This window comes from Watersipora subatra, chromosome 9 (genome assembly GCF_963576615.1).
Source record: "Watersipora subatra chromosome 9, tzWatSuba1.1, whole genome shotgun sequence".
Lineage (NCBI taxonomy): Eukaryota > Metazoa > Bryozoa > Gymnolaemata > Cheilostomatida > Watersiporidae > Watersipora > Watersipora subatra.
In genome coordinates, this window is record NC_088716.1 from 40707245 (window position 1) to 40721237 (window position 13993).

A 13993-nucleotide genomic window follows, 5' to 3' on the forward strand; every position below is an offset into this window, starting at 1 on the left:
GCTATGAATTTTCACATTTTTTGGCAAATTTTATCTAAACTTCACACACATGTGCTCCGTGCCTTCTATTAGGTCAGTAACAATATTTGGTTTCAAAACTCCATCTGGTTCCCGAGAATCAGCTTCTCACCTACCTGCAGGCTATCCCAGGCATTCCCGAAAAAGAAATCTCGGTCAACGCCACGCTTGCTGCTATATATTAATAAATAAGTTTTGAATTGTTGTATTACTCATGATACAAATTCAGAAAATATATATAACAATTTATTTTTATCTGTTGACATATTTTATAGTAAATTATTTTGCTTTCTTGTTCTACATTTATATCTGTATTTATCTCTATTTATACTGCATGCTTGTATTTTTTATTTTTGCGCAAGTAAATGCATTTTATATAACAAATATATTAGTGAATCTGGCTAAAATACTCATACATTGACAAGGTTATGACGGCAGAATGAAATCAGAGTCATCTACCAATATGTATTTAGTTTCAATCTGGCTTAAGACAGTATGATGTGTGCCATGTCTACTGATTTACTCATTTGTGGTGACAAGATCACTGTAGATTCAGATTCCCATGATTTTCATGTGTCACTCAGGGTACAATAACGATTTGTTTATTCGAGAGATTAACTCATGGCATCACAATGTCCCATTGTCAGGCAATCACTATCCAAGCTCTATCGACAGTGGGCGGAGCTTATCGTATTGCGTATATATATTTGATAAGCGCTAAGCCAGTTCATCGCCACTGGAAAACATGCGGTAGAGCCGAGTAGTTGTGTAACTGGGATCAATAAAGCGTATCCGTATTTTAGCTTGCATTTAGACGAGTGGTTATAAATTTTAACTGCAAAGCAACTTTAGAGGTGAAGCAGAGTCGAACGCATAGGATAAGCAGTGCCAACTAGCAAATTCGTTATCTTTTGCTTGTCCCAGGGTCAAACATCAACCAGTCTAATGAAAGTCACAGATAGCTCACAGACTAAGAAAATGGAGAATAGAATGGCTAACGCAGAGAAATATAATGGTGAGTATTTCTATGGATTTATTAAGAGTTGCCTTTATTCAACTCGATATGCTGCTCTTCGTGAAGTGTTCCACCCATCATATGGCTGCTCTTCGTGGAGTGTTTCACCTACCATATAGCCATTCGTAATACAGTACAAACCATAGTTTCTAGTAATTATATACAATAGGCATCACAAATAATTAAAAATCTATTCAAAAGCATCATGTCCTAGCCTATTGCATCATACTATGATTTTCTTAAAGACAATCAGCGTGTACAGTTGCTATTGTGCACAGAACAATGCTCGAGTATAGCGCTGATTTCATAGATTTAATCCAATGGAAAACCCTACACCGTCATGGAATATAGACTCCAGCTAGACATACTATATATAGCTTTACGTCACAATGTAGTACTTAATCATAGTATTTCATACTAGTTGTACACGAAAACTTCCTTCAGTGAATAAGTAACTTTCTTGTTAGTACATTCTACTAGTATCGCTATTAACGTTTGTTCGATCAATAATTGCACAGCGATGTAAGCAGCAACGCTGTCATAACCTCTTGAGACTCGCTGACTCAAACCTTACAGCAAATCGACAAAGTTAAGTATTGCTTCTTTACGTAAAGAGGCTGTTTACACAAATCCATCACCCAGTCGTACGCAATCATCTGTCCAAGTTTATTTTCAGCTTTCTTAATAGAACATGTATTGCGTTAAGAGATCGTTGCATTCGTTAAGAGATCATTAACTGCGGTTGCGCAAAGAATAGAGTATCTTGTAAGCTTTTCGACTCTCGCTAATAATAGACCAGCAATTAAACAACGCTTGTCTGGATTTTTGCAGAGCTTTTACCAACCCTTAGCGCGGCTTTTAAATATTCCAGCGTTAATCAGATATTCTAGTACGCAGTATTTGTGGTTATACATGTTTTAGGCGTATAAAGTATCTGATATAAGCTTACTCGTATTGTGTGATGGAATGCCTCGAGAAATTAATTGTGTAAGGGTGGAGAAAAGTGGGTTAAAGGAGTAGGCGATGTTTGCAGCTGAGTGCAGCTGTGTGAAAGAGGAAAACAAATTATAATATTACTCGAAGAAATCAATGAGCTCATGCAGGCTGACGTATGAATTGGCGGAGTCGGACAATATATGCATGCATCTCCTCACACAATGCATCTATTTACTGCTTGCGGCCGTCTGCGCTAGTCTCACACTAGTCATTCATACACAGACTTCTCTCTGATATGAAATATAAACTGCATTCCAAAGTATCAGTTAGGTCAAAAAGAAGCCTTTTTGAACAGGTAAAATTCCCTTGTATTAGGTTTCTCAGACCGATGAATAGATTTATGCCTGTGTGCGGTCTGTTGACAATTATGATAAAAGAGAAAGATGAAGAATGAAAGAGATACTTCCAATGTGATTCATAATCGATTTATTAAAAAGAATCGCACAGGGTAGTCACGAATAGAGCTGTAGATTTCGTCTCCTTGTGGATTATTTGAGATTATCCTTGGTGGGAAAAGCTTGTCTGTTATCCTATATCTTATCTTGAGTGAAGCTTTTTGTGATAACACAGCGAATCACGCTTGTATCTTATCTAGAGTATCGTCGGTTTTATCAAAATTTGCAACGCTTATTGCGCGACAGCACAATGTCTTCCACAAACTTCAATAACCTGTCGATGACCTTTGAGCTTATTGTTCAGTCATAGGTGAGGTATTCTGAAAGCTAACCTTTCCTTTTGTTACATATACGGCTGTAATCTACATATATGGGCTGGTATTCATCCTGACTACACTTTGCTTTCTGAATCATCTTAGCTTTGTTTACTTTTGAAAACTTATCGATTTTCTTATCGATTTGTTTATAGAGAGAGTAATGGCTGGCCAGCCACAAACTACGTTAATTGTCAGCTGAGTTTTTAGTAGTCATAGATGTGGTGTTATACAACTCTGTTGTATTTTTTGTAGTCTTTCTTGGTGGTTCGTGCGGTGGCAGAAAATCGCCCACAACTTGGAGAAATAAAGTAGCCATTCCTAAACTGACCGCTGCAGACGTTACATTCTACAACCCTGTAAGCAACCCAAAACTTTCTCATAAACAAGCTTTTGATAATAATGTATATCAAGTGTTTACTAACAAGCTACAATCGTATTAATCTTGTCGTAACTCAAACTTTTACATTTTAGCAAGTAGAAACGTGGACTCATGATTTAATTCACAAAGAAAACAAAGCCAAAGAGAATTCTGATTGGTTGCTATTTATGCTGGAAGATAGTACTCGAGGAATCGTCTCCCTCGTAGAGGTTGCCTATCTAGTTGGTAAGACCCTTGAGATGATAAATGATTAAACAATAGTTATTGGTTAAACTAGAGCACCACTCCTCTTCATAACAGTTGTGAGTAAAAGGTCTCTTGACCCAGACTGTAATTATGGTATTAAAGTAATCCATAATGTTAATCACCGTCTCACAAACAACAACAACAGAATATTGTCTAAGTTCGAACTAGCCAAACTCTTGAACTTATCAAACGAGTGAGTCGCCATAGTTACAATAGTTTCCTTCTTCCCCTATCGCTTCCACTCGAGTTGAAGATCATTCATGTCAAAACCCTCAGAGTGCAGACTCATACAACTGTTGCATTGTTTTTTGTTTGCTTGTGTATTGTTTATAAATTAAAGACAACATTGTTTTATGGTTATAGGCAGTGGTCGATCAGTGCTCTTTGTTCTGCAACAGCAAAGAGAAAATGGACAGCTATGCATTAAAGATGACACAGTTTCTAGTCTGTAAGTTGAATTATGGCCTTCTGTAGTATCAAACGTGGGGGTCAGTTACTGCAACATGCACTCTCAGCGATGCTTGTCTAATCCGTACAGTAAACAATTGCATCACATCATTTCTAATAGGATATTTCCTAGCATTTTGTGTTAACATTTTGTGTAAATATTGTATTATGGTTGTAGAAACAGCGTCCATATCCTTTAGAAAATAAAACAATCAGATGTTATGTACATAGAGTCTGCCAGCATTACCACTGGTAGATGTTATGATACGCAGACCTGGTGATGATGTCCGCACATCTTTCTTACCTTTTATTGCAGAGAGGTTGATGATATAAGGGAATCACAGGAAACGTTGCACTCAATCATTAACAAACATGACTGTTGTCAGTACTCAACTGTTTTGGAAACAGGCTTGGATCTCGTTATAGACGGACTCAGGAACGTAAGTAAGCCAACCCGCTTTATATTCATATCTGAAGAGCCCTGAGGCTAAATAAATAGAGTTATGACTAAATAGACTACTAATCTTCACGAGACAATTCAATCCTGTTAGGATCTCTAATCCCTTAGTTCATCCCGGCTAATTAAGCCACAGCTGGTGACACTATGACAAGCTTTAGGCTTATCAATTAGGCACGTAATTGTACCACTGTTGACACAAGGGCTCAATTTACTGATAAATTCGTGGCTGTTAAGTTCGTAACATGATCCGTGCTATCCCTGGATGCTTGGACATCGCTCTCAACTCAGTTTTTTGATAAGATATCATGTCCGTTCAACGCGAACATTGTCCCTGCATACAGCCCACTTTTTAACCATTTACCAAAGTTTATCAAAATTGTATTCGAGTATTCTTTGGAGTCGGCTATAAATAACGATCGAAGTGGTATTGAGGCTCCTTTCAGTCCTGTCTGCGGTCTCTCATTATATCCTCCCATTCATAAGTTCCGCCATGTCTGTTTAGTTTTGATATTTGTGGTCACTTCAGATACAACCTATGCGTGTAAATAACATTAGCCAGCCTTGATTGACAGCGGATAAGCTTTTTACTATATACTAAAGCCTGGTTTCCATATGACAACGCAATGATCGCGCGCGGCCCAGTGATCGTGCGCAATGCATTTCTTGGGCCGCGAGGCAGTGTTTCCATATCGCGCGTAAGCTCCATGCTTGCATTGGACAGGGTGGATATTTTCCTTACTTTTTCGTAGGAGAGACATATTTCTTCGGAAAAACTGACCTCCGTTGCGAAATTACGCTGTCATATAAAAATCAGGCTTACTCTTTCGTACGGGAGACCGATTTCTTCGGAACAAAGCCTTTCGCTGGAATTGTGGGATAGGTTGAAAAGGTCTAGCGGTGTATTGTGGGATACATAATCGCACGCACCCATCGCAAGGATCCATTCTGTTGGATACTTGCGATCAGCGTACGCACGTCGCGCGACCGTCGTACGTTGACGTTTCCATATCACAACTGGCCTACGCACGACGTCGTGCGCCTTGTTGCGCGCCTTGCGCTGTCATATGGAAACCAGGCTTAAGTTGTCCTTACCAAATCCATTTAATTTAATAATGACAAAGGTCAGGTGAAACGCGTAACAACATAGGCCTCCTGCTAACATCTCGGTCGGTACAAAAGCACGAAAGATTCATCCAAGTTCGGTGCAGACAAAAATGCTGGCTTATTTGTTACAAAGGATCTCTTATTCATTCATGCATTCACTTATGTTTGCAGAATTCATCATCACTTGTACAAAAGACAGGACATAACTCTTATAGTGGTAAAGGAGAGAAAAAGATCTCGTATTTCCTTCAGAGGATTACTGCAGTCCTCAATATACCAATAAAACATACAGGTATGTTGCAATGCAAGCCACTTAGTGAGGCGTCAAAGTCTCGGCGCTAACCCTATTTGCTCGATAATGTTTTGTGATGTCAGATAATCCGATTCGCATTATTGACCAGCAGGTCAGGTATCGTGAAACATTTGGAAAATTTCCTTTGCGTAAAGAATTGATTATAAGTAATTGTGAAGCGTTTGCTTAAGCATTCAGGTAATCTTTTTGAAATCTTTGCAGATGAGAATGGAAAGAAAAAACGACCAGGCGATTTGCCAATAACACCTCATCATCGATATAGCCTTGGAATCATAGCAGCAGAGAACCCATATAATGTAGTACAACAGGCTACGCAAAGGCTCAAGTCAATTGGGTAAGTTGATTTGAGAAGTTGTGATAGATTAGATGGATGACTACCCGAAGTTAATGGTAGCTTCGCGGCTCTCTTTGACACATTGGGCTGATGTAACAAAGTTGGTGATTCATTTCTAATAGTTGGAGCCTATTTTGGTAGTCGTCTACTTTCACCAACAGTTGTGTAGTCTGAAAAGCCTCTAACAGACACAATACCCGCTCTAGTTTGTTTTGACAAGCTACTGCAAGTGCCTTTCAATGGTGTAACCTCTTCCAACAACAGCCGGTCATCTCTGAGTTTTGACATTGCTTAATGGCGAAATGTGTTGCTTTACCTTGATTCTAGGTTGTCAGTCAATCTCAATGTGTTTCTACTTTTTTAGTTCTACCCAAAATGATTTGTACGTATCGCACGGCACCGCAGCTAAAGTCCTTGACACCCTACGTCAGTGTTCGGTGATTCTAGTCGTCATACCATCCACGGCCTTGGCCTGTTCAGAAATGTGCAAGGTGAGAGATTATGTAATAGCACGAGTTCCTTGTGTGTTACATTTTACATGAAAGAACCAAATTTGATAAAGTGATGATAGACTGTCATCGGGAGCGATTGTTGAGCATGCCTTGTACGAGCTTAACTCTACAAGCAAGAATGTTACTTGAGGAACATTGTAGAAGCAGGCCTAATGATTGGCTCACTTGTTCTCAGATTTAATTAGTCTGTGAATCCTTCCGACCCGCTGTATTACAACATCATGCCTCATAGCTTGCCTGCCATTTGCAAACTCGCAATAATTGGCTTAAATGTTAACCACACGCACCTTAGATGCACTGCAATTTCTCTAAGTATAGAATTGGCCAGTACGCGGCGTCTACCATTACTTGTCAGTAGTTAGCAGTAAATGGGATTATAGGACTCGGCACACAACATGCCCACACAACATGCCGGAGGCTAGCGTTTGAACTCAATAGCTGATGAGAGAGAAGAAATGTTATGTTTTAGTTCTTTTAGGTGTGAGAATCACATTTTTTTGCAAATCATCACTATTGTTTTGTATTCTAAGTTATAATTATGATATTGTTTATATTGCAGGCTGTGTATTTGCTAAGCAAGCACAAAAATATGGTATTCTGTATACAAGATATCGGAGAAATGACAATAGACAATGGCAACTCGGTAAGGAAATTTAACGTTCAAGTGCTCAACTTTTCCTACCTCTTCTTTTAACATTCCACTTGAGGTTTTAAAATTTCTTACACACTTGTTGATCTTGTAGAATTTGACGAAATCAGCGGTGGATGACTTCAACAGAGCTAGAGCGTATGTCCGAGATATGGCCGCTAACCATAAATCACCCGTTCATACGTCCTTCGAAGAAGCGATGGCTTCTACATCCAAAATGCTTGCTGGTTGTTAGCGAATGTTAAATACAGCCACCTGCATCTCCTGTCGCAAAAACTACTGAGACCATCGCCGGTTATCAACTACCGTGAGAACTTCTTCCCTCCATAATTGTCTTCACCGATCGAACATGCAAGTTTGCCGGCTGCTTGGCGAATATCTGGTCAGCCGGTGTACAGTCGTACGGGTTGTACGAAGCCTCATACGTGATGCAAGGACAGATCATTGTCTTTATAGTTATTGTTCTTTTTTTCTGTGGTGCTGCCATATGAGTATGTGCTATGAGCAAAGCAACATTGTATAGATTCCAGGTTAGCTTGCCCTCTTTATGCATAGACAATGACAAGTGCAATTTTTCTATGGCTGCATGTGCAATGAATTTTTATCGAAGATTCGTTTCTTCGACTGGTTTGTAAATATCGCCTCTGCCTCGCGCTTCATCTTTTTTTACTCTTTTTATACAAAATTGTACTATTGTAATTATGAACATGCAATTTTTTTTAAATAATTTTTTGGCTGTTTTTAGATTTTACTTCATAATTTTATTAAATATTGTACATATAATTTATAAATTTGTCTTAATTATTTTTTACTTTTTTTAATATGGTTTGCTTAGGCAACCTTGGAAGAATAAAGCTGATTATTTTTAGCCTGTGGTTCTCATAATTTCGAGGAATATCCCGAGTGCTGACAGCAACAGCATCAGTAACTAGTGTGCAATTTAGCGCGCGAAACCTGCTGTCAGTATTCAAACTCCCGCTTCATCAGATGCCACTTTCAGCAGCAGGCAGTCTCAAAACAAAGATTAGTACAAGCAAATAATATAAACAATGAAGCTCATATATAAAAACAATGTCAGCAAACGTCGGAAAGATGTTATTGGCTAACACATGAGGAAAGATTTACAGTTTATGACACAATGCGGCAACAATAGGTTTTAAACAAACATGTTTGTAATTTCTCATGTATCTGTGTATTGCATTAGTGCAATGATGATAATAACAGAATTTAATAATATTTGAAAGAGAATGTTTTAGCAATTGAGTACAGAACTTCAACTTTGCGACGAGCTAATACCATTCCTTCGAACAGCTGTTTGAAAAAGAGGAATCTATACTTTTGCAAAGAAATCTAACTGCTTCAAAAGTCTGTTTCTTTCTATTTCTGTCTCCTTTAGGCTTGTGGTTACCCAATTTTCAAAATTTATTTTTATATGAAAGTAGCTTTAAAGACGAACTTGCACAAATTTGAGTGAATTTTATCAGAAAGTATCGGTATTTTCTAATATTTGCAATTGTTTTTGATGTTTGAGGTGGTCCGACTTTGAGGATGTCTCAAGATTAAAATATACAAAACTTGATGGTAAAATGTGTCGAAATGACGTCACTAGTTGCTATCTTTGCTATAGTTGATATCGGCTATTCAAGCCACAGCATTACGTGTCCCTATTCTTTCGATCTCTTTTCAACAATAGACATAATAATCACACTTTCGCTTGATATGAGCATTTAAATTGCGGTCAAGTTTTGTCGATTTTTAGCTTGAAACATCCTGGCAGTCGAATCACCTCAAACATAAAAAACAATTGCAAATGATAAAAAAAATACCACAACTTTCTGATAAAATTTATCAAAATTTTGTGTAAGTTTATTTTTAAACAAGTCGGTATTACAAAGCAAGTTGTAGCCCCAGCTGTCCCATATTACACACTCGTGTTATAAAAATAGTTTTCCAGTATAACTCTTCTGATATACTACATTTGAGACATTACATATTACGTCTGCTTGTTACACTTCTCAGACCTTGAAGCTATGATAGCTTATTGCCCTCAAACCCAAGGAGCATGTGCTGAAACAGGAAACTTACATGTATATACCATTGTAACTTGGCCTTCTCTGGCAAGATCAAGATTGACCAGAGCATGTGATGCATAAGAAGAAAATTGATCTGGAATATTCTTTAAGCAAACTACCTGTAGCCTGCTCATGCCTGAATGTGTGCACCACTAGGTGGCGCTCTATGCAACAAAGGTAGAACTGGCCACTGCTCCGTGGTTTATGACATAAGGTAATGTTGTTGCCATTTCATTCGTAATTCATGTAGCCAAAATACTAGTAAAATAACAATTCCATGTTCTTGCAATAGGAAACAAGCTAAAGCATACATGTAAGTAGTGTGTATCATTCACAATATGGATTGCTCTATGATTTTCACAATATGGATTGCTCTATGACTTTCACAATATGGATTGCTCTATGATTTTCACATATACCCTATCTCGTTTCAAATCTTATCATGAGCATCGTGTTAGATTGTGAAATATAAGATGGAGTTTGCTTGGAACAAGGATAAATGTTTACTTTACTACTGGTACTGTCAAAACTAGGAACTTATTGGACAGGCAGTTTTATGAGCTATATCACAACAAGAACAATACAGAAATATATGCTTGAATATGACCGGAATTCATATTGCGATTAGCTGTTTGACCAGATCTGATCGAAATCAAATAGCCTGAACAGCATCGTTACAAATTATAGTTGAAACTAATGAATTTTTGGAGTCCGCTTGAAATACACTACCTACTTCAGAGAAATAGTTAAAAAGATATAGGTTTATTACTAGAGTTTTCTATGATCTGAAGAGTTATGTGAAATCTCGGAAACGGAAGAGTTTCAAGGTGCCGTCAAGATCAATAGTTTATGCACACTTCTATGACATTATCAGCATTAAACGGTGACATATTAATGATGGAAGAATGAAAAACCTCAGCTAATATGGCGGCGATAGCCACATACTCAAGCACCTCTCGTAGTTCCGGAGAGACACTTTAGTTATACATGGCTGCAATCAAAGACTTTCAGAGGCTATTTTGAGTCAATAAGCTTTTTTATTTAGCAGCATTTATGAGTTTTTCGACGGAGTTAAAGTTGATTCACGCGGTGTTTATACGCAACCAAGCGTGCTCCTAGCAATAGTATATAATCTACTCTGATGATAGTACTGAGTTATTTGGCAATTGAACAGAAAAGATTCAATATCACCTGATTTTGTCATGTTTAAGTCTATGATGATTAACGCTAGCCATTTTGATTTACTACAGTTGGCAAAGCGAGGCGAAGTAGCTCGTGAAGCCTCTTGCGTAACTTCAGCCAATCGTTCTAAGGCTCTAGTATCCTTTATTTCTGACCATCCCCTTTGAGTCATTTAACACAACGAGGAAGAGTTTACAAAATTTGTAGGAGAATATTCAATGATGATCGCGGAATCGGCAAAATTCCACTCCCTCCTGAACGATTGGAAACAATTTGGTTATGAATCCCGTTCAATTGAAAAAAGTTTATCTGCTGCTTATTGCCTCTTTATGAGCAGCCACTCCGTCTTACTAAATGGTACACATTATTTTTAGTTCAAGGTCAAGCACGCTGAATGCTTTCGTAATCCTTTGCTTTTGGACACAAACCAAAATTGGTATTTGCTCTCTACTAAATAATAAACATAGATGTAACAAACTTGGGTCTATTTGAAGAACTCTATGAATGTTAATGAAAGTGTAATAGCAGTCAACTCTTTAGGATAAATAGCTTCGTTTTAATTTGTGCAAAATATACCAATTTTTAACATTTCACCATATACGAGCATAGATATTGTTGCACTTTTTATTCTGCATTTGATAATTTCATTAAATCAATTTTGATTTTTACTCACCATCATCATCAGAAGTGGTGAATGTGCAAGCAATCTCTCGGAGATTGAGTGTGATATCTACCTACCATACCAGAAGCCGAGGTTGTGTGTTTTTTTTATTTAAAATCGTTGCTGCACAAACAACAGCTCTATAATCTTGGCTGAATAGTCCGAGTTCAGTGGCAAGGTAACCTTGACTGGAGATATGCTCAGCTGCAGATAGCAATTTTAGGCTGGATGTCATTCCTGTGCCTATTAGAAGACTTTTTTTTGGAGTTGAACCCCAACCTGCTGTTCACAGGTTGAGATTCTAAACCATTAAGCCAGCACTTTGGTGTAACAGCTGCTAATATCAACTGGTAATATTAGCTAAAGTAGGGGAAAAGAGGTTTTTTTTCCTAAATCTAAAGCTTTTTTTTCTTAAACTACTTCTTGCTAAATAGTTCCAGTCTATTGCACTATGTAAATATAGTTCCAAACCACGTTACATCATTATTGCAACTTTTTGTAACATTTTGAAAGCTGGTAAAACTTAAAACTGATCATTTTTTTCAGGTATAAATCATGCACTATAAACAATGCACTATAAATAATGCACTATAAACAATGTTATATAAATAATGCACTATAAACAATGCACTATAAAGAATGCACTATAAATAATACTCTATAAATAATGCACTATAAACGATGATCTATAAATAATGCACTATAAATAATGCACTATAAATAATGCACTAACGAAAAAACAGATATCCTGTTTTATATTTTTTGCAATAGGCTTACAGACTTTTATGAACAATTGCATAGACAGTAAAAAGATTTAAACACAACATGACAAAAAGCAAAAGGCATAAATTAGATGCTATATTTATTTTTTACAAACATTCCAAATCTCCTTTCCTATGCCCTTTAACAAAAAGCAGGTTCTGCTTATGGTGCTTGTTCAGCACGATTTTCGCACAAAATGTTTACAGTAGTTTTTCTGAAAATGGATTATTAAATGTTTAATTAAATGTAAATTCATGTGAATATCTCTTAAATTAGACAACTTTTTGAGGAAAAATTTCTAGTTAAATTTGCTAGTGATTTCCATGACCACTTTGAAGCCTTTCCTACTGTCAATAGTAAAACTGTAATGCTCAAGTTTTCTAATCATATAATATAGTCTGAGGAATGCTAGTATGCGGATCACACGTTAATTTTTTTGAACAAAAAAAAAGTATTCTATAACAGTATTTTAAACTCTTTATTCATAATGTATGCTAGCGAGTACCTATTCGCCCCATCTTAAATTATTCAAAAACATTTTCTAATTTGTTATTCATTGAGTCCATTTTAAAAATAATGAAGCTTCTGAATGGTTGTATCAAACCATGATAAAAAAATCAAAAACAAGGGCAAAGGTTAAGTTTACTTTGTACAGTTGTTGAATGATGAAGGAGGTTTCAGTTTAATTTTAATAAAAACTCGTTTCTAAACTTGATTCTTCTATACTTTTATTGGCAATGTGATTTTGAACAACATTTAGAAAACTAAAAACAAGGCAGAGCTACATATAGCCTGTATACAGTCAGAAAAGCCTGAAATGTTACAAGCTTGTATCATGTGTACATTACTACAAACTAACACAAAACCGTTTATCTTAAAGAGGGGCCTACCATTGCGCTTCCATTAACATTCTTCGAGTTTTTCAAATCTACGCAAGTATGTTACCTTTATGTTTATCATTTAGTAGGAGATAACTACCAATTTTGGTTTGTGCTCCAAAGCAAAGGACTAAGTAAGCATTCAGTGTGCCTGACCTTCAACTAAAATGTTTTGTATTATTCAAAAAACTTCTTCTTTAGTTGATATTCAATACGTGGTTGTATGGCGAGTCTGTCATCATATATGCAAACTGAATTGCAACTTCACAAGTCATGTGGCTAGAGTCATTTCCTGTTGCTTTAACAGATCATGACTAATTTTGTTCATTTGAAGCGAAGGAGCGCCTGTTACTGCCATTACAAGCACACGTGTACAGTTGACTGTTTAATTGAATTTATTCACTAAAACTTCAACAGTGATTTTCTTTTATAAATTTTTAATTTTGCATTGATAAAATATATTTCACTAGGGATGACTCTGCAGCGAACAACATAAAATGCATGTTTTCCATAATTCTATCGGTGATGCAAAATTCAGAATGATAAAGCATTTTTGAACCTCCCTGATGAATGTTTCATCATTCTCTTTAAAAGCGATGGTCATGGCCGTTAAAAGGTGTGTTTACACCAGGACTATTTGGGAGAGTTGTGTGTCCGCCGAGGGAGTTGGAATGGGCTTCTAGTCCATTTATGATTTGAAATTTGATTTTACAAAGACTTTACATCAAAACAATTCAAACTCCAGCTATACAAAATTGATTATTTTTTAGACAATAATATACATCGCAATATCTATTGTATTCCATTTCATCCAATATCGCTTTGCTTGCATTTATGACGCTATTATCGTTGTGAGATATGATTGGTTAATTTTATGTTGTACTCTATCAATGATGACCATAAAAAGCGAACACACATAGTATGCAGCATTTTATCAATCTTGTGTCGACTGCTGCGACAAAGCAATTTTTACAGCTATTTTCGTTTTATACCAAACACACTTTGTCAGCGGGGAAGCAACTTCGATGAATCTTCCTTGGTTAAATGCACCTTAATAACCCAAAGTCTCATTGGCTTTTATTTTATTAAAAGAGTGAGTTAATTTGGGTTACCGCTCACATGAACATTCATGTGTTAGGCTGCCAAAGACCCTGCTGTCGACTAGAGGCCTGGATATCCACCTACTCTTTTGAAAGTTATGCGCAGAAGAAAATTGAACCATAAAAAAGGGCTTGAGAATAGCTGGCTAGAGG

At 36.8% G+C, this 13993-nt stretch overlaps 1 protein-coding gene across 2 annotated transcripts; it reads left to right on the forward strand.

Moving 5' to 3' along the window:
• Window positions 1–762: 762 nt before the first annotated feature.
• LOC137403901 (uncharacterized) lies at window positions 763–8053 on the forward strand. Of its 2 annotated transcripts, none has more exons than XM_068090006.1 (10): window positions 763–1033; window positions 2994–3097; window positions 3213–3345; window positions 3730–3814; window positions 4130–4253; window positions 5549–5669; window positions 5892–6024; window positions 6389–6515; window positions 7096–7179; window positions 7280–8053. In XM_068090006.1, the coding sequence occupies exons 1-10, from the start codon at window positions 964–966 to the stop codon at window positions 7418–7420; spliced, it is 1122 nt and encodes a 373-aa protein (XP_067946107.1). In that variant the 5' UTR covers window positions 763–963; the 3' UTR covers window positions 7421–8053. The 2 variants fall into 2 exon arrangements, with proteins under 2 accessions (XP_067946107.1, XP_067946108.1); XM_068090007.1 differs by having other exon boundaries at window positions 5892–6015.
• Window positions 8054–13993: the final 5940 nt, after the last annotated feature.

What these genes read in the sequence shown, in the direction of transcription:
- LOC137403901 (XM_068090006.1), top strand. Translation starts at nt 964, where the DNA reads ATGAAAGTCACAGATAGCTCACAGACTAAGAAAATGGAGAATAGAATG. An exon ending in TATACCAATAAAACATACAG is followed by an intron (nt 5,670 to 5,891) that starts GTATGTTGCAAT and finishes AAATCTTTGCAG; the next exon opens with ATGAGAATGGAAAGAAAAAA. An exon ending in CAATAGACAATGGCAACTCG is followed by an intron (nt 7,180 to 7,279) that starts GTAAGGAAATTT and finishes TTGATCTTGTAG; the next exon opens with AATTTGACGAAATCAGCGGT.